General features: G+C 39.0%; 2 protein-coding genes across 3 annotated transcripts in view; one reads left to right on the forward strand and one right to left on the reverse strand.

The window, feature by feature from the left end:
• RAPGEF6 (Rap guanine nucleotide exchange factor 6) overlaps positions 1-7,302 on the forward strand; it is a 213,260-nt gene extending 205,958 nt beyond the window's left edge. For both annotated transcript variants that reach the window (XM_023196720.3, XM_023196718.3), the window contains 2 exons: positions 2,008-2,322; positions 3,947-7,302. In XM_023196720.3, the coding sequence (XP_023052488.2) occupies positions 2,008-2,322; positions 3,947-3,972 (341 nt within the window). In that variant the 3' untranslated portion in view covers positions 3,973-7,302. The remainder of the gene's footprint in view (positions 1-2,007; positions 2,323-3,946) is intronic.
• A 1,636-nt stretch (positions 7,303-8,938) lies between these two features.
• CDC42SE2 (CDC42 small effector 2) overlaps positions 8,939-18,026 on the reverse strand; it is a 150,194-nt gene continuing 141,106 nt past the window's right edge. The window contains exons 9-10 of the transcript XR_002727581.2: positions 10,760-10,916; positions 8,939-8,953 (exon numbers count right to left, since the gene is read on the reverse strand). The gene's annotated coding sequence lies outside the window, so the exon portion shown is untranslated. The remainder of the gene's footprint in view (positions 8,954-10,759; positions 10,917-18,026) is intronic.

An 18,026-nucleotide genomic window follows, 5' to 3' on the forward strand; every position in this document is an offset into this window, starting at 1 on the left:
ATAGATATAAAACTTCTGCTTTTCTACTTATATGGAATGACTGTACTTTGAATTAATATCATAATCAACTATTAAATTTAGAGAACAGTCATAGTGTCACATTTAACTACTAAAAATGTGAAGGTGAAACATGTTGATCTTAGAGTTACTTTTCAAATTGCGTTATAGGCTGGGTTTTTAGCTCATTCATTTTTTTCCAACTTTCTTTTTTTCTTGAGACGGAGTCTTGCTGTATTGCCCAGGCTGGAGTGCAGTGACACGACCTCAGTTCACTGCAACCTCTGCCTCCCTGGTTCAAGCAATTCTCCTGTCTCAGCCTCCCAAGTAGCTGGGATTACAGGTGCCCGCCACCATGCACAGCTAATTTTTGTATTTTTAGTAGACATGGGGTTTCACCATTTTGGCCAGGCTGGTCTCGAACTCCTGAGCTCAAGTGATCCGCCTGCCTCGGCCTCCCAAAGTGCTGGGATTACCAACATGAGCCACTGTGCCTGGCCCAAGATTTTTTATTGAAGCCTTTCGGGTAACCAGTTTATGAGCATATGTGTATACGGAGATACAAAAAATCTTTTTCTTGTCCATTGAGGAATATAGATTTTTTAATCATTTATTTCTTATTGACTGTGGGCAAATCACTTGCCTGCTTTTTCTTGTTATTCTCTTGGCAACCTCTCCACCTCTGTCACCTCACCCATCCCATCCTCAAATGGGAATGGAAAGCCTTTCTGACCTTGATAGTACACGCAAATTTTACTGGTAGAATTATAGAAAATTCAATATGGACAAACCAAATTCTCTAATGGTAAAGTTAATATTAGAATTATTTGATGGTCTTTTAAAATTTATTCAGCTTGTATACAGACAGTTTTTGTGTTTTAAAAGTCACTTGCAAAATCAAGATATTCAGAGCCATTTTTCCTGTTGGTCTTATGAACTAGTCTTAATTTCTTGGAGCTTCTGCTTTAACCTATTTATGATGATTTTTGAAGCTTTACCTTAGTCTCAGGGCTTACAAATTTAAGTAAAAAGATTTAAAGTCATCATTGTTTTTAATGTCTGCTGAAAATCTGAGAAATTTAAGATGAAATTTCAAAAATTCTGTTTTTTTATTCTCAACTTAATTACAACACAGATGTTAGAAGTAAAGTTTTTTTTTTTTTTTGTTTTTTTTTTGTTTTTTTTTTTTGAGACAGAGTCTCACTCTGTCACCCAGGCTGGAGTGCACTGGCGCAATCTCAGCTCACTGCAACCTGCACCTCCCAGGTGCAGCAATTCTCCTGCCTCAGCCTCCCGAGTTGTTGGGATTACATGCACCTGCCATCACACCCAGCTAATTTTTGTATTTTTAGTGCGGATGGGACTTCACCATGTTGGCCAGGCTGGTCTCAAACTTCTGACCTCAGGTAATCCACCCACTTTGGCCTCCAAAGTGCTGGGATTACAGGTGTGAGCCACCACACCTGGCCAGAAGTAAAGTTCTTGAAGGAATTAGTTCCTTCATGCCAGCAAAGTTAAAGTTTATATGCTGGGACCGAGAACTAATATGCGCAGGAGTGCCAGAAAACAGTGGCTCATGCCTCAGGGAGAAGGTAAAACAGCCCTTAAACAGATGGCCTAAATGTCATTTCTATGTAAACTCTCCCAGTTTACAGAGAATAGATGTTTAGGGTGAACTTTTAAATGTTTCTGACATCTTTAGGGCTGGTGTGACTTCAGAAGTTGTCATGTACTTCTGTGATATGGGGGCTGAATTGCAGAAGGAAGCTTGTCATCAGTTTCATCTCCTTCAACTCTCTCATTCTGTTTAATGTTTATAGGACTTAATATAGTTGTTTATGTATTTAAAAAAGAGGTTTATTAAACTTTTTAAAAATGTTTTTAATCTGCCATCATTCAAGTTTATTCATTTTGTCTGTTTTTAAGTTCTATTTTGTCATTGTAATAAGTTTGTTGTTTTTTTTTTATTTCTTTTTCATTAACATTTTCATTGCTTATTTTTCATGCCAGTGTACTGTGTCACCTCACCCAAGAAGGATGATAGGTATAGGGAGCCACCTCCCACTCCTCCAGGATATTTGGGGATTTCTTTAGCCGACCTAAAGGAAGGACCCCACCCACACCTAAAACCTCCAGATTATAGTGTGGCAGTGCAGAGATCAAAGATGATGCATAACAGCCTCTCTAGACTGCCACCAGCCTCTCTCAGTAGCAACTTCGTGGCCTGTGTTCCATCGAAGATTGTAACTCAGCCTCAGAGACATAATTTGCAGCCATTCCATCCTAAACTAGCAGATGTGACTGATGCAGATAGCGAAGCGGATGGTATGTTGACAAGCTCTCTTAACGGCTCTTAAATGAATTGCTGAACACATTAAATGGTCTTTACTCTGGTATTTTATGGTAATTAGTACTTGTTTCTTTAAATACCTTAGAAATCTCTGTTAAAAAGTAAGATGTTCCTACAGGCAGAGTGCAGTGGCTCAGGCCTGTAATCCCAGCACTTTGGGAGGCTGAGGAGGGCGAATCACCTGAGGTTGGGAGTTCATGAACAGCCTGTCCAACATGGAGAACCCCTGTCTCTACTAAAAAAAATACAAAATCAGCCAGGCATTATGGTGCATGCCTGTAATTCCAGCTACTTGGGAGGCTGAGGCAGGAGAATCACTTGAGCCTGGGAGGCAGAGTTTGCGGTGAGCCAAGATCGCACCATTGCACTCCAGCCTGGGCAACAAGAGCAAAACTACGTCTCAAAAAAAAATAAAGTTCCTAGATATAGTATGGGGGAGTGTTTTGGGTATGTTTTGTTTTTCAAGACAGGGTCTCACTTTGTTGCCCAGGCTTAGAGTGCAGTGGCACAATCATGACTCACTATAGCCTCAAACTCCTGGGCTCAAGCAGTCCCCCCAACTCAGCCTCCCAAGTCGCTGGGACTACAGGTGTACACCACCATGCCTGGCTCATTGTTAAATTTTTCCTTTGTAGATATTGGGTCTCACTATATTTACCAGGCTGGTTTTGAACTCCTGGCCTGAAGCAGTCCTCCTACCCCAGCCTCCCAAAGTGTTGGGATTACAGGCCTGAGCCTGAGCCACCACACCCAACCAATGGTGTGGGTTGGTTGGTTGTTAAGACAAGGTCTTGCTGTGTCATTCAGGCTGGAGTGCATGATCATGGCTCACTGCAGCCTCAACTTCCTGGTCTCAGGTAATTCTCCCTCCTCAGCCTCCCAAGTAGCTGGGACTACAGGCACACACCACCACACCCGGCCAATTTTTTTGTATTTGAGACAGCATTTTACCATGTTGCCCAGGCTGGTCTTGAACTCCTGGACTCAAGCAATCTGCCAGCCTCAGTCTCCCACAAAGTTGGGGTTACAGGTGTGAGCCACTATACCCCGCACTGATGGTATATTTTTTAAATGAAATGTGCGAGCTGCCTATTTCTGTGTGCCTAGTACCCTGTGGCTCAAATGGAATATTCTTATCTTTGATAAAACAGTGGCTCAATCTACTGGGATAATTTTGAGAAAAAGCAGTTAACATTAATGGAATTGTATTTTACATTAATGCATGGAAACTTGAAACTGTGTTTCAAATGCCAAATTATCTGAAATGATTCTATTGATTTAGTTCCTTTTATTAGCAAAAGTCTTGACTGAATTTGTAGGTGTGCCAATAGTTTCAGAAATGATTGTTTTATTGAAAATAAATGAAAATTTATGGTTTTAAACAAGAGTAATAAAGTGATTAATAACTATGAAATTCCAGTTTGTTGTCAACTTTCAATGTGATCAGAAATCCTAGGTATTATTATAATAAAATCTGGTCCTCAATGCAATGTTTGAGAGGATTTCTTTGTTGACTTTGATTTTCTAAATAGATAACTAGATTGTTAGGATCTCATTAATATGCTGATCTGCCAGTTAATTATTTTTTTTTATTTTCAGAAAATGAACAAGTTTCAGCAGTCTAGCCTTTGGATGACCTATTTGAAAACCACTGAAAGTTATGGAGGAATGGGCAGAACCGCCTCATGATTCTGCAGGCCATTGCTAACAAACAGCTCATTGCTACAAACAGTCCAGAGGTTTTATTCCCTCTACTCCGAGCAATGAAATAGACTTGAGTTATGCTTCCTTTCATTTAATTTCTGCAGATGAATAGTTTCCTGAGCAATGGATGCTATGCCTGGATACCAGTCTCCACTTTGCACGCCATAACTGCCTTGGGACCACAGTTACAGAAAAAATTTAAACTCAGAGTGATCCTTCTGTATATTGCTATAGATTTTTCTTTAATAAGCTATTTTAAAGATAGTGGCATTATTATTTCCAAGCCATAGCTTGGGCTGAAGGACAGATTGAAAGTGTCTGCCAATACCAAGGATATTCTTGTATATTTGAAAAATAACTTATTATTTGCATTGTTATGGTTTTGTTTGTATTTGAGAGCTCTTGTTAGCTGATGTTCATGTTTGAGGTCATAAAATTGTCTCTGATCTGACCAAACAGAAGTCATCTTTACAGAGGTGATATGCTTGATCTACACAGAGATATGACTTGATCTGTAGCACCAATGCAATGTAGGTCTCAGTTTGAGAGAAATAGGAAGCCCTTTGCAGTTGAGGTGTTAGGAACCTGCTGGTCATGGTGTGGAAAGCCAGATGAAGCTGCCACAGGGTTTCTTGTCAGTCCTTTGGGAAATGGGAGGGAGTAGTTTGGGGAGGAGGGTGGGAACCCTAATTTCCAAAGAATGAAATTTTGATGTTAAATGACATGTATACAAATTCTTTCTTAAGTGAAAGTTACACTGCATCGCATTGTAACTAAAAGTATAGATCCCACAAATAGAGAATGGGTTCTAGAGAGTCCTGGTCTATAGAAATCCAAAACTAAAATCTCTCATAACTCAAGTATGGAATACTTTTTTTAAAGAAATTCTTATCATGGGTGTTGTAATCATGAGGATGAATTTGACTGTATGCAGTGTTCTGCACCATGCCACCCCTACGTCTCATAGCACCAGATTGTGTCTGACCTGACATACCCTGCAGCTCTCAGCTGCCTGCAGTAAAATTTTGTGGGAGAAAGAGGAGCTGGAGTTACAGAAGTGATTGTCTCTTGGTTCTCAGTTTTTAGCCCTGGAGAGGACATACTTTTCCAGCCTCATGGACATGGCACTCTTAATTAAAATTTCAGTGACTGTTTACTGGATGAGGCAGATTTTTCACATTTTTGCAAATATAATGTTTTATATATATTAAGTTTTTCAATTTTTTTAGTGTAAAAGCAAGTGGAATTTTAATAAACTTCTGTAATTACCAAAAAAAAAAAAAAAAAAAAGCCAAAGCCATTAACATGCACTACCCAGATCAACTTGGAGCCAAGATAGGTTTACTTCTGAATGGCTGTCCATATGTGTCCCACATAGGATTTAGTTGGTTTGTGGCTTCCCTTATAGAAATGTGTTGTCTTTCCCTAGCAGCTGTCTTCGCTCTCTGTCTTCCTGCCTATCCCCCTTCATTTTAAAATCATGTATCAGTTTTAAGTGGTAAATGGTAGTAGTTCATCTTTCCCATCAAAATGATTGTCTCTTTATTTTAGGAATAATAGCATGTCTGAAAAATTCTTGTGGTAAAAAAACGTTAATCTGAAACTGAAGCCTTAGAAGTTAATCCCAGCTATGATAAAATGAGGCTTGGTGGTTCCATAGCTTTCTTTGTCCTTTGAAATGGGAAATAACCTGAACCAAAAATCCTAGTTTGAAAGTTACACTTCAGTGATTTGACCTATAAACAGTGGTCCTCTGATTATACTTTTTTTCCTTCACTGATTTACGTAATTTTGTTTTCATGGCCACAGCAAAACAATGTGAAATATATTTTTGCTATACCCACTTTTTTATCAATTCAGATGTCTACTCTCATCATTTTATATTCATTTCTCCAGAAAAATGTGTGTTTTCATAATGTCTTTATTTATCAGGTCTTTCAAACCAAATGGAAGCCTTACCTGTCTTTGTCCTTAATGGTGTAAATATCTTGCACAGAGTGTTGAGGCCTATGGTTTTGGACTTGTACCTTACAGCTGCCTTTGTTTTATCTATCTAGCTTTAACTGTGAGTGTTCAGATCAGCTGATCACATTGATCAGGAGCCAAAGCCGAATGCTTTGTACTTTGTTATGTATGTATCCCTTAAAAAATCATGAGGTTTTGATTTTTCTATTTTAACTAAGGGTACATTCCTGCCTTCTCTTAGTTTGTCATATGACTAGAACAAGAGAAGCCTTAACCTGCATTTACTCCAATTCCAGATCTCCATTGTTTTTGTTTTATTAATTTATAATTTTAATGAAGAGACTAGTGCCCTCTCTTCCCACTACAACTCTCAATCTGCCAATACTGTTGAAGCAGTTAACCCTCAGTGCAAACTTTTGCCAAATAGTAAGTTTCAACAAATTACCTTTATAGTAAAAGATTTTGAGAATTAGTAAATCCAGTACATGATTCCATAAAAGCTTATTAAAGTTAATATTCTCATTTACTCCAAATGGTTACTTTCAATATGATCTTTGGGGAGAAAAAGCCTTTGGTGAATTTTCTTGAGGGTGATAAGTCACATCATTGCGATCTACATCACCTCTTTGAGAATCTCTCCCAGGCTGAAAATGTGATGGTAATCATGGATGTTTTTAAGAACAAATCTAATTTTTATCAAGTGCTCTTTCCTCTACAAAAAAGGGAGAAGGAGAAGAAGCTTCCTTAAAACAGTGATTATTTTGATTCAATTTTAAGTTTCTACAAAAGGTAATGTTAAAGTATATGTATGCCTTCAGCATTACCTTGAAGGCTAGAAAAACGGCATAAATCTTCAGAAAAGTGTCACAGTACATGTTCAAATTTAAACTTAAATCCTGGTTCATCTTTGGCTTTTGTTGTGCATTTTTAATACTTCTTTATTTTTGATACACAGAATGCAATTGAACTTGATCTTTTAAAATTGAGACATGTAAGCTAATCAGCAAAAGACAAAAACAAAACTGCACATCTGTAATAATCAGATAGCAATTCTGCTGCACAATTCATTGATTGTAAGGTATCCTGTAACAAGCAATGTTTGTCTCCTATTTTTTGATACCTCTTAAACTTATGTCTTTTAGAAAGACAGTGCCTCTGTATGCTTTTTGTATTTTTACTGAGTGTAAATATTTGTTATATTTTTGGTTAAGAGAATGTAAAAATACCATTTATTATTATCAGATACTACTAATACATTGGTGGAATCAATAAAGAATCTACATTAATCTTCTCTGTACTTGATTATAAATGTATGGAACCTCTGAAATAATTACAAACTTAGTCATTCGAGAGTGCCAATCTAGGACCTGTGTTGGTGTGAAGGCCTTGTTTTTTAAGTATCCAGAAAAATTAAAGTGGTCCATTTGTTGTTGGTTATGTCAAATCTGTGAAACACCATAGCTATTGTTTAGGTTTAAAAAATTGTGTTTGATGGCAAACCAAGTAACAGTGGCATAAACTCAATTGGGGCTTGTCTTTTTGTTATTATTGTCTGTTTGTTTTTCTTCTTACAGTACAAAAGTCTACAGGCAAACTGTCCGGGGCTGATACTGTAACTCCTCCACGATGCTGTCAAGGATGGCAGAAGTGGGGGGTGTGAAAAGGATAGGCTTAGGGGAAAAGATGCAAATATGTGTCTCTTTCTATGCAAAGAGAACAAAACAGTAGCTTCCAGAAGCTCCACTTGATTGTTTGTATTTACATCCCATTAGTTAGACCTGTGTTGCATGACAAGTAGCTCCAAGGGTGCCTTGGAAATTATCTATTTTATCTGAGCAATTGATGTTCCTAACAAATTTAGGATTCTTTTCAGTGATGAAGGAAAAGAACAGATTCCAAATGGGCAGCTATCTGAGTCTACGAAAGCATGCCTATTGCCCCCTCTTTGGGGCAGTATATGTAAATACAGCCACTTCTTTTGTGGGATTAGATCCCAGGACCCTGGCAAAGAAGAAGGAAATTCTACTTTAGCTCCTTTTTAAAAATCTCCTCACAGTTTTCCTTTGGTACCCGGAGAATTTACTCCTATTATAGCTAAGACTTCTACCTTCTTCCAGTTCACCCCCTCTTCACACACCAGGTTTTCCCAGGCCATTCTGTCCCCCTGACCATCTCTCCACAGTCTCACTAGTTTATTTCTTTATTTAGAAAATATATTTCTCCACCGGGCATGGTGGCTCATGCCTGTTATCCTAGCACTTTGGGAGGCCAAGGTGGGCGTATCACGAGGTCAGGAGTTCAGGACCGGCCTGGTCAACGTGGTGAAACCCTGTCTCTACTAAAAATACAAAAATTACAAAAAACATGGTGGCGGGGTCATGTAATCCCAGCTACTTTCGAGGCTGAGGTAGGAGAATTGCTTGAACCTGGGAGGCGGAGGTTGCAGTGAGCTGAGACCGCACCATTGCACTCCAGCCTGGGCAACAAGAGCGACACGCTGTCTGAAAAAAAAAAAAAAAATTACATATGTATATATATATGTACACACACACCCCCCCCCAAAAAATCAAGCCCTAATCCCTGGAGAACTTGTAAATATTGCTTTATTTGGAAAAACGATCTCTGCAGATGTGATTAAGCATTCAGAGATGAGATTATGAGTGGGGCCTAAATGCCATCACAAGTGCCCGTGTAAGAGAGAGAGAAGAAGATACCAGAAGAAGGCAACATGAAGATGGCAGAGAGAGATGTAGCCACAAGTCAAGTAATGTTGACAGCTACCAGGAGCTAGAAGAGACAAGGGTTTCTCACCTAGAGCCTCTAGAGGAAATGGTGCCCTGCCAACACCTTGATTTTGGATTTCTGTCCTCCAGAACGGTGAGATGATGAATTTCTGTTGTCTTAAGCCACCCAACTTGTTGTAATCTGTTATAGCAACTCGAGGAAACAAATGGAAGTTACTGTATATGTCTGATGTCAGAGATCCAGTCCCTGCAGTTAAGGATGTGGTAGTCCAGAAATACACTTCCTGTAACCCCTTCCACCCCCAAGAAGCGCTTGATAGATGAAGAGGAGAACTGGCTCTCCCAAAGGCTGCCTCTGGAGAAGCCTAGACAGCCTATTATTCTCATTTCAGACATTCTGGTAAGTATATACTGGTATCTTGTGGTTTAAATTTTAATAGTGACTAATAATGCTAAGCATCTTTTCAAATACTTATTGACCATTTGGACCATTTTGTGAAGTCTGTTGAGGTCTGTAATTGCTGTTTGTTGCTACAGTATTGAAATACTTTTGATTTTTATAATGACCTTATATCTAGCACCCTTATGGATTCTCTTGGAATTTTCTGCATACTCCTGTCATCTGTTCATAATAACTTACTTATTTCTAGTCATTTTGCATTTTCTTTCTTTTCTTGTCTTATTGCACTGGCCAAAATGCCCAGTATGGTGTTGAATAGAAGTGGTCAGAATGGGCCAGATGCAGTGGCTCACACCTGTAATCCCAGCGCTTTGGGAGGCCGAGGTGAGAGGACTGTTTGAGCCCAGAAGTTCGAGACCATCCTGGACAATATGGTGAAACCCCATCTCTACAAAAAGTTAGCTGGGCATGCTGGTGTGCAGCTGTGGTCCCAGCTACTTGGAAGGCTGAAGTGGTAGAAGGATCACTTGAGCCTAGGAGGTTGAGCTGTGATCACACCACTGCACTGTAGCCTGGGTGATACAGTGAGACCCTGTCTCAAAAAGTGGTCAGTATGGAATTCCTTTCTTTGTTCCTGATCTCAGCGAGAACGCATTCGGATGTCACCATCAAGCATGCTGATTGCTATAGGATTTTGGTGGTATTTATGAGTTTAAGGAGTTTAAGGAAGTTTTATTTATACCTTGCTAAGAAAGTATATGGTGTTGAATTATGTCAAATGCTTTTCTTGAATCTGCTGAGATGATCAAATTATTTTTCTTTTACCTGTTAGTCTAGTGAATTAATAATGTATTTCATAGTGTTACTCCCTCCCTGTCTACCCCTACCCTCCTACCTCACCATTCATTTTATTAGAATGAACTTCCCACTTAGTCATGTTATTATTTCTGTGTATCTCTGGATTTATTTTGCAATATTTCTTTTTTTTTTTTTTTTTGAGACGGAGTCTCGCTCTGTTACCCAGGCTGAGTGCAGTGGCACGATCTCAGCTCGCTGCAAGGTCCGCCTCCCAGGTTCACACCATTTTCCTGCCTGAGCCTCCTGTGTAGCTGGGACTACAGGCGCCTGCCACCATGCCCGGTGAATTTTTTGTATTTATAGTAGAGACAGGGTTTCACCGTGTTAGCCAGGATGGTCTCCATCTCCTGACCTTGTGATCCACCCACCTCGGCCTCCTAAAGTGCTGGGATTACAGGCATGAACCACCACGCCCAGCCGCAATATTTCATTTAGAATTTTTGCATCTGTATTCAAGAGAGAGGTGGTGTATAATTTTCCTTTCTTTTCATACCCTTCTCAGATTTTGGTGTTAATGTAAAAATGTCCTCGTGGAAAGAGCTGGAAGTTGTTTCCTCTTTGTCTATTCCTCGGAGAGTTTATGAAAGATTGAACTGTAGCCACTTTAGCCTCCCTGACTCTCGCCTCTGTCTCTTAAAATCTGGAAAAATTGGTGGACTCTGGCATGGGTTTCCCCTCCCTTGCATTATGGCCTAGAAATGTTCTTCAGGAAATAAATTCTTGGGCAGTGGCAGGGCTTACCTCTTTTTGTTTCATGTTCTGTCAGCAGTTACTGTTCTTCAGTGCCTGATGGCCTATGTCTTAAGTGACATAGTTTTAGGTACGTCCAGTTTTTTTTTAGTTGCTTCAGGCAGGAGGATAGAGTGACAGGTATTCCATCTTGACCAAGAGTAGAAGTCTATATGTAATATTTTAATACAACTGTCTCAGTAAATGATAGAAGCTCACACAAGCACACACCCCTTCCCACCAAATCAGTAAGGAGACAGGAGATTGGAACAACATAGTGAACAAACTTTATCTAATGGGCCTATGTAGAACGCTGTATCAATAACTGCAAAATATATATTATTTACAGATGAACATGGATCATTTATTAAAGTTGAATAAATGTTAGGCCATAAAGAAACTTAGTATTAAATTTCAGAGGGCTTAAATCATATAGAGAAGGCAGTCTGATTACAGCAGAACTACATACAGATTATGAAATTGGGAAGAAATGTACCTCCAAATCCAGTGGAAAACAAATTATTTTGAACTGAATTGAAATGAAAATATGAATATCAGAACCTTTTGGATATGACTAAGGCCATACTTAACGGGAAGTTTCTAGCCTTAAGTGTATATATTAGAAAAGAAGAAAGGTTAAAAATTAAACACTCTTAAGAAAGTAGAATAAGAACAGCAAGTTAAATTAATGGAACAGTAGAAATTAATAAGAATATATAACTTAAAAATATTAAACAATAAGTAGGTTCTTTGGCCAGGCATGGTGGCTCATGCCTGTAATTCTAGCACTTTGGGAGGCCGAGGCGGGCGGATCACCTGAGATCAGGAGTTCCAGACCAGCCTAGGCAACACGGTGAAACCCCATCTCTACCAAAAAATTACCCAGGCGTGGTGGCAAGCGCCTGTAGTCCCAGCTACTCGGGAGGCTGAGGCACGAGAATTGCTTTTTGAAAAAATAATTGGTAACTCCTTGGTGAAAATGATGAAAGGAAAAAATAGCAGAACTAACCAGTGTTGGAGATGGAAAAGAATTATTTGGTTGGGGGGTGGGGACAGGATCTTGTTCTGTTGCCCAGGCTGGGGTGCAGTGGTACAGTCGTAGCTCATTGCAGTCTCAACCTCAAGTGATCCTCCCACCTCCGTCTCCTGAGTAGCTGAGATTTCAGGTGTGCCCGGCTACTTTTTTTTTTTTTTTTTTTTTTTTTTTTTAAGAGAAATGAGATATCACTATGTTCCCGGGCTAGTCTTGATTTCATGGGCTCGAGTAATCCTTCCACCTCGGCCTCCCCAGGTGCTAGCGTTACAGGCATGAGCCACTGCACCCAACCAAAGAATTATTTTATTTATTTTTTTATTTTTTATTTTTATTTTTGAGATGGAGTCTCGCTGTCTTGCTCAGGCTGGAGTACAGTTGTGTGATCTTGGCTCACTGCAACCTCTGCCTCCCGGGTTCAAGCAATTCTCCTGCCTCAGTCTCCTGAGTAACTGGGACTACAGGCACATGCTACCATGCCCAGCTAACTTTTTGTATTTTTAGTAGAGACAGAGTTTCACCATGTTAGCCAGGATGATCTCGATCTCTTGACCTTGTGACCCACCCACCTCAGCCAGGATTATTATAATTACAAAGTAATTAGAGAGATATTAAGACATTTGAATGAGTACAATGTACATGAAATATACAAATTCATAGAAAACACAGCTTACCAAAACTATTTAACAAGATAGAAAACTTCATAGTCATCTATTAAAGAAATTAAATCTTCTTTAAAAGCTTTTCCACAAAGAAAACTTCAGTCTTGGATGACTTTACTGGTAAGTTCTACCAAACACTTACAGAAGAAATAACGAAGTTGCATAACAAAATCTCAGAAGTGATAAAGATTTTTTTTTTTTTTTTTTTTTGAGTCAGAGTCTCACTCTGTCACCCAGGCTGGAGTGCAGTGGCACTATCTTGGCTCACTGCAACCTCCACCTTCCAGGTTCAAGCGATTCTCCTGCCTCAGCCTTCCAAGCAGCTGGGATTACAGGTGTGCGCCACTGTGCCCAGCTGATTTTTCTATGTATTTTTTTTTTAGTAGAGGCAGGGTTTTACCACGTTGGCCAGGCTGTTCTTAAACTCCTGACCTCGGCCTCCCAAAGTGCTGGGATTATAGGGGGCCTGGCCAGGATTTCTTAAATAAGATAAAAGAAAATGTAACTCTAAAGGAAGTGATTGATATATTTGACTATACTAGAATACTTTCACCAAAAAAACACCATTTACAAGAATAAAAAGCCTGTAGAGTTGGAAAATATATTCATATAACCTTCAAAAGACAGGTGTCCAGGTATATATACCAAAGAAAAGGAACACCCAATAGAAAAATGGGCAAAAACCTTAAAGAAGCACTTCATAAAAGAGAAAATGATCTAATAAACATATGGAGAGGTGCTTTATCTCATTCCGTAAAACTCTACGTAGGTTCGGAATTGGCCATGGGGAAGTGTTAACTGTGCTGCTGTCTAACGTGGAATGTAGTGGCAGATGAACCTGGGAAGAGGAGAAACAAGAAAAGGGCTTAAAGGGGGAGAGATGGTAGAAGAAAAAAAATATAGTGGATACAGTGGAACCAGCAGGTGGCACCATGCTACAATAGGACTCTTGGAAGTCTCCTTTTAAAGAGAGAGCAAGGTAATTTCTTAGTCGTCATTCCAGATGTTTCTGCAGCCAATAGTGAAATATTTGGAGAGAATCTTCCTTCATAGAAGTAACAAAATTGAAGCATTTCCAAACCAGGAAATGTCATAGAATTTTAGATTCTAGTTGGATAATCTTTGGACAATAGTGAATAAATAGTATGGTATTAGCAATACTCTAATATGTATAGTGCTTGTAAATGTGGGCATAGGATTTGCAATACTCAGTAAGCATTGGTTTTTTTCAGGGATCACAAGAGAAACCTACCAGAAGATACAAATGGTCTGACTCTGAATGGGAATGAAAAACATACCTGCATAAAATATGCACTAAAAGAAAAGCAAAAGTCTAACAATATATATTGAACAACTGTATATTCCAAAGACTCCCTGGCAAGTTCTCATCTGTTCTGAGCAGTTGGTATTTTCAGCGTTCTTCGTTCAGTTTGGCCATTTTGGTGGGTATGTAAATGGTATTATGGTTTCATTTTGCGTTTCCCTAGTTATTAGTGGGGTTGAGCACCTTTTCATATTCCTATAGGCCATTTCCTCTTTTATGAAATGCCTTTGTAAGTATTCTTTTCTAATCAATTCCTAGGTGTTCTTCATATATTCTGGATCTGGCTTGCTTTGTCCCACTCTGACTTGCTTTGCCATACACTTAGTGGTGTCTCTTGAGAAATTCTTAATTTTAAACTAGAGAAATATATTATTCTTTTCCTTTATAGTTAGTGCTTTTTGTGTTGTAGGGTTTTTTTTAAATCATTTTCTACGGACTTTTTTTTTTTTTTTTAAACGGAGCCTTGCACTGTAGCCTAGGCTAGAGTGCAGTGGCACGATCTCAGCTCACTGCAGCTTCTGCCTCCCGGGTTCAAGTGATTCTTCTGCCTCAGCTTCCCGAGTTAGCTGGATTTATAGATGTCCACCACCACTCCCATTTTTGTATTTTTAATAGAGACAGGGTTTCACCATGTTGGCCAGTCTAGTCTTAAACTCCTGACCTCAAGTAATCCACCCACCTCAGCCTCCCAGAGTGCTGGGATTACAGGTGTGAGCCACTGCACCCAGCCTTTGTGTTCTGTTTAAGAAGTCCATACTCCAAGTTCATGAATATATTCTGTGTTACATTTTAAATGTTTTGCCTTTTAAATTTAGCTCTAAAAGAGATCTGGAATAGTTATTTATGTGTAGTGTGAGGTAGGAGTCAGGTTTCATTCCTCTATGTACAGATTGTTCCTGCACCATTTATTGAAAAGACATTTTGTCTAGTGAACTTCACTGCCATCTTTGCTGTAAATCAAGTGTCCGTGTATATAACTGAGTTTATTTCTGGGGTCTGTATTCTGTTTTATCAGCCTGTTTGTTTCTCCATTTTCCAATACCACACTCTTAATTAACTCTAGTATTATCATACATATCAGTATCTTAATGAGAAAGTTCTCTAACCCTGTTCTCCTTTTTTAATATTCCTGTATCATTGCATTTCCAAAAAATTTTAGAACCAACTTACCAACTTACACACAAGTACACTTACACATATGCACACAATTACAATTTTGATTGTGATTTTCTTGAATTTATCATTTTGAAGGAGAGTAACATCTTGAAATTTAGTCTTCTGATCTATGAATGTAGTATATTTCTCCATTTAGATTTTCTGTTGCTCTATTCTGTTGTTTTGGTTTAAGAGTTTCATACTTTTTATGTAATATTTATTTTTAAGCAGTATGTTTGATGCTATTATAAATAGTAGCTTCTAAATTTTCAGTTGTTAATTATTCTCTCTTTTAAGAGATGATGTCTTGCTCTGTTGCCCAGGCTGGAGTGCAGTGGTGCAATCACAGCTGACTATAGCCTCGACCTTCAAGGTAGCTGGGACTACAAGTGCACACCACATGGACCCAGCTAATTTTTTAATGTTTTTGTAGAAGACGAAGTCTACTATTTTGCCCAGGCTGGTCTTGAACTCCTAGGCTCAAGTGATTCTCCTGCCTTGGCTTTCCAAAGTGTTGGGATTACACTCATGAGCCACTGTGCCCAGACTTTGATTATCTTTTGTCAAATAGAAATAAAATTGATTTGTTTAATGTTGCTCCAGTGTCCAACAGCCTTACCAAACTCACTGAATCCTAATAATAATAATCTCAGGTTTTCTTTATAGACATGTAATCTGCCACTAAAGGCAGTTCTATTTATTCTTTCTAATTCTTATTCCTTTTATTTTTTCAGTTAGCCAGAAACTTTCAATATAATGAATAGAAGTGATGATAGAGAAAAACTGTCAACACTTCACCAATTAATACACTGTGTGCAGTAAGTTTTATGTATTAACTCTTTGTCAGATTAAGAAAGTTCCCTTCGATTTTTAATTTGCTGGAATTTTTAATCATTAATAAATGTCGGACTCTATCAAGTACTTTTTCTGCATCTATTGAGATAATTGTGGGTTCTTTCTCCTTTATTCTGTTAACATGTTGTCCCAATTACCATGGCTGTGTAACAAATCAACCCAAAATTTAGTGGCATGAAATAACCATTTATTATGCTTGTTTATTGGTCAGGAATTTGCACAGGGCTTAGAAAAGCTGGCTTTTCTGTGCTCCACAATGATTAAGGCCTTAGCTGAAAGATTCAGGCTCACGACAGGAATTATTTGAAAGCTCATGGCTGAGAGTTAATGCTGGCTGTTGTTTGAGGCCTCTATTCCTGACCACGTGAACCTCTCCATGTGATCTCTCCATAAGGGCTGTTTTGGCCTGTCTCAGATCATGGAGGTTGAGTTTTAAGGGCAAGTATCCCCAAAGAGAGAGCCAGGCAAGCTGTATCACAGTGTGTCACCCAGGTTCAGTGACAGGGAAGCAGAGGAAATTGTTGATAAAAAGTAACAAGGTTCTAGAAGAGCATGTCAGAGAATATTGATGTGGCTGTTTTTGAAAAATACAATCTGCCACCCTGGTGACCTAGTAGTCATGCCCTTTGCCATTTTCTACTGTATCATCCCCTTGATTATGACTGGGACCTGTGAGTTGCTTCACAGCAATAGAAAATGGCAAAGGTGATGAAATGTAGCTGCATGATTATGTTACACTATTTAAGACTCCATCTTGATAGCAAACTAGCTCTAGGCTCTCCTTGGTTTAATGAAGTGCACATGTTGAGGAGAAACATGGGGACAGGAACTACAGGAGGCCTCTAGGAGCTAAGGGAGGACTGCAGCCAATAGTCAGCAAGAAGCCCAAGCCCTCAGCTCCCCAGCCACAGGAAATGGATTGTGTTAACCGTTTGGGTCAGATCGAAAGTGACTTCTTCCCTAGTTAAGCCTAGACAAAAACAGGCTACAGTTCAGTGATCTCTGAGGGTAGTCTTGAAAACTTCAGTGTCCTATTGGATAAGGTGCTCATCTTTTCTAAATTTCAGTTTCCTAATTTATAATGACAATATTGTTACTGTAGGTGTTCAGATAAAGTCCACTCCGTTCTGATTGGGAGAGCACAGTGTTTATTTTATACTGGAATACTTGAAATGCATTTTGTATAACATTTAAAATACATATTTCAAAAATATTTCTTTAAAATTATTAATATTAAAAGTAATATTATTACTTATTATCATATTATTAATGATATATATAATAAATATATATATATTTATATATAAATATATATATATATAAATATATTATATATATATAAAAAATATATAATTAAAAGTAATATTATTTTAATTATTATCAAATAAGATCTCCCTGTCAACAACAGAAAACCCAATTTAAAACGGGCAGAAGGTCAGGCAATGCCTGTAATCTCAACACTTTGGGAGACCAAGGCAGGAGGATATCTTGAGTTCAGGAGTTTGAGACTAGCCTGGGCAACATAGAGAGAGACCCCACCTTTACAAAACATTTTAAAAATTAGCCGGGCATGGAGGCACGTGCCTGCAGTCTCAGCTACTTTGGAGGCTATTCAGGAGCGTCACTTGATCCTGGGAGGTTGAGGCTGCAGTGAGCCGTAATCATGCCACTGCACTTCAGCCTGGGCGACAGAGGGATACTCTGCCAAAAAGGGGTTGGCAGCAGCAAAAATGGCCAAGCACTGTGGCTCACACTATAATCCCAGCACTTTGGTAGGCTGAGGCAGGAGGATTACTTGAGCCCAGGAGTTCATGACCAGCCTGGGCAACATGGTCAGACCCCATCTCTACAAAAAATTTAAAAATTAGCCAGGCGTGGTAGCGGATACCTGTAATCCCAGCTACTCAGGAGGCTGAGATAGGAGGATCGCTTCAGCCCAAGGGGATGAGGCTGCAGTGAGTCCAGATTGTGCCACTGCACTCCAGCCTGGGTGACAGAATGATACCCTGTCTTTAAAAAAAAAAAGAGATTTGAATAGGTATTTCTCCAAAGAAGATATAGTTGGCCAGTAAACACATGAAAAGCAGTTCAATGTCACTCGTCATTAGGGAAATCCAAGTCAAAATCACAACAAAATACCACCTCAAACCCATGAGGATGGTTACTGTCAAAAAGATTGAAAATAACGATTGTTGGAGAGCATATGGAGATATTAGAGGTCATGTATGTACACTGTTGGTGGGAGTGTAA

Source organism: Piliocolobus tephrosceles, chromosome 4 (assembly GCF_002776525.5).
Source record: "Piliocolobus tephrosceles isolate RC106 chromosome 4, ASM277652v3, whole genome shotgun sequence".
NCBI classification, from domain to species: Eukaryota; Metazoa; Chordata; class Mammalia; order Primates; family Cercopithecidae; genus Piliocolobus; species Piliocolobus tephrosceles.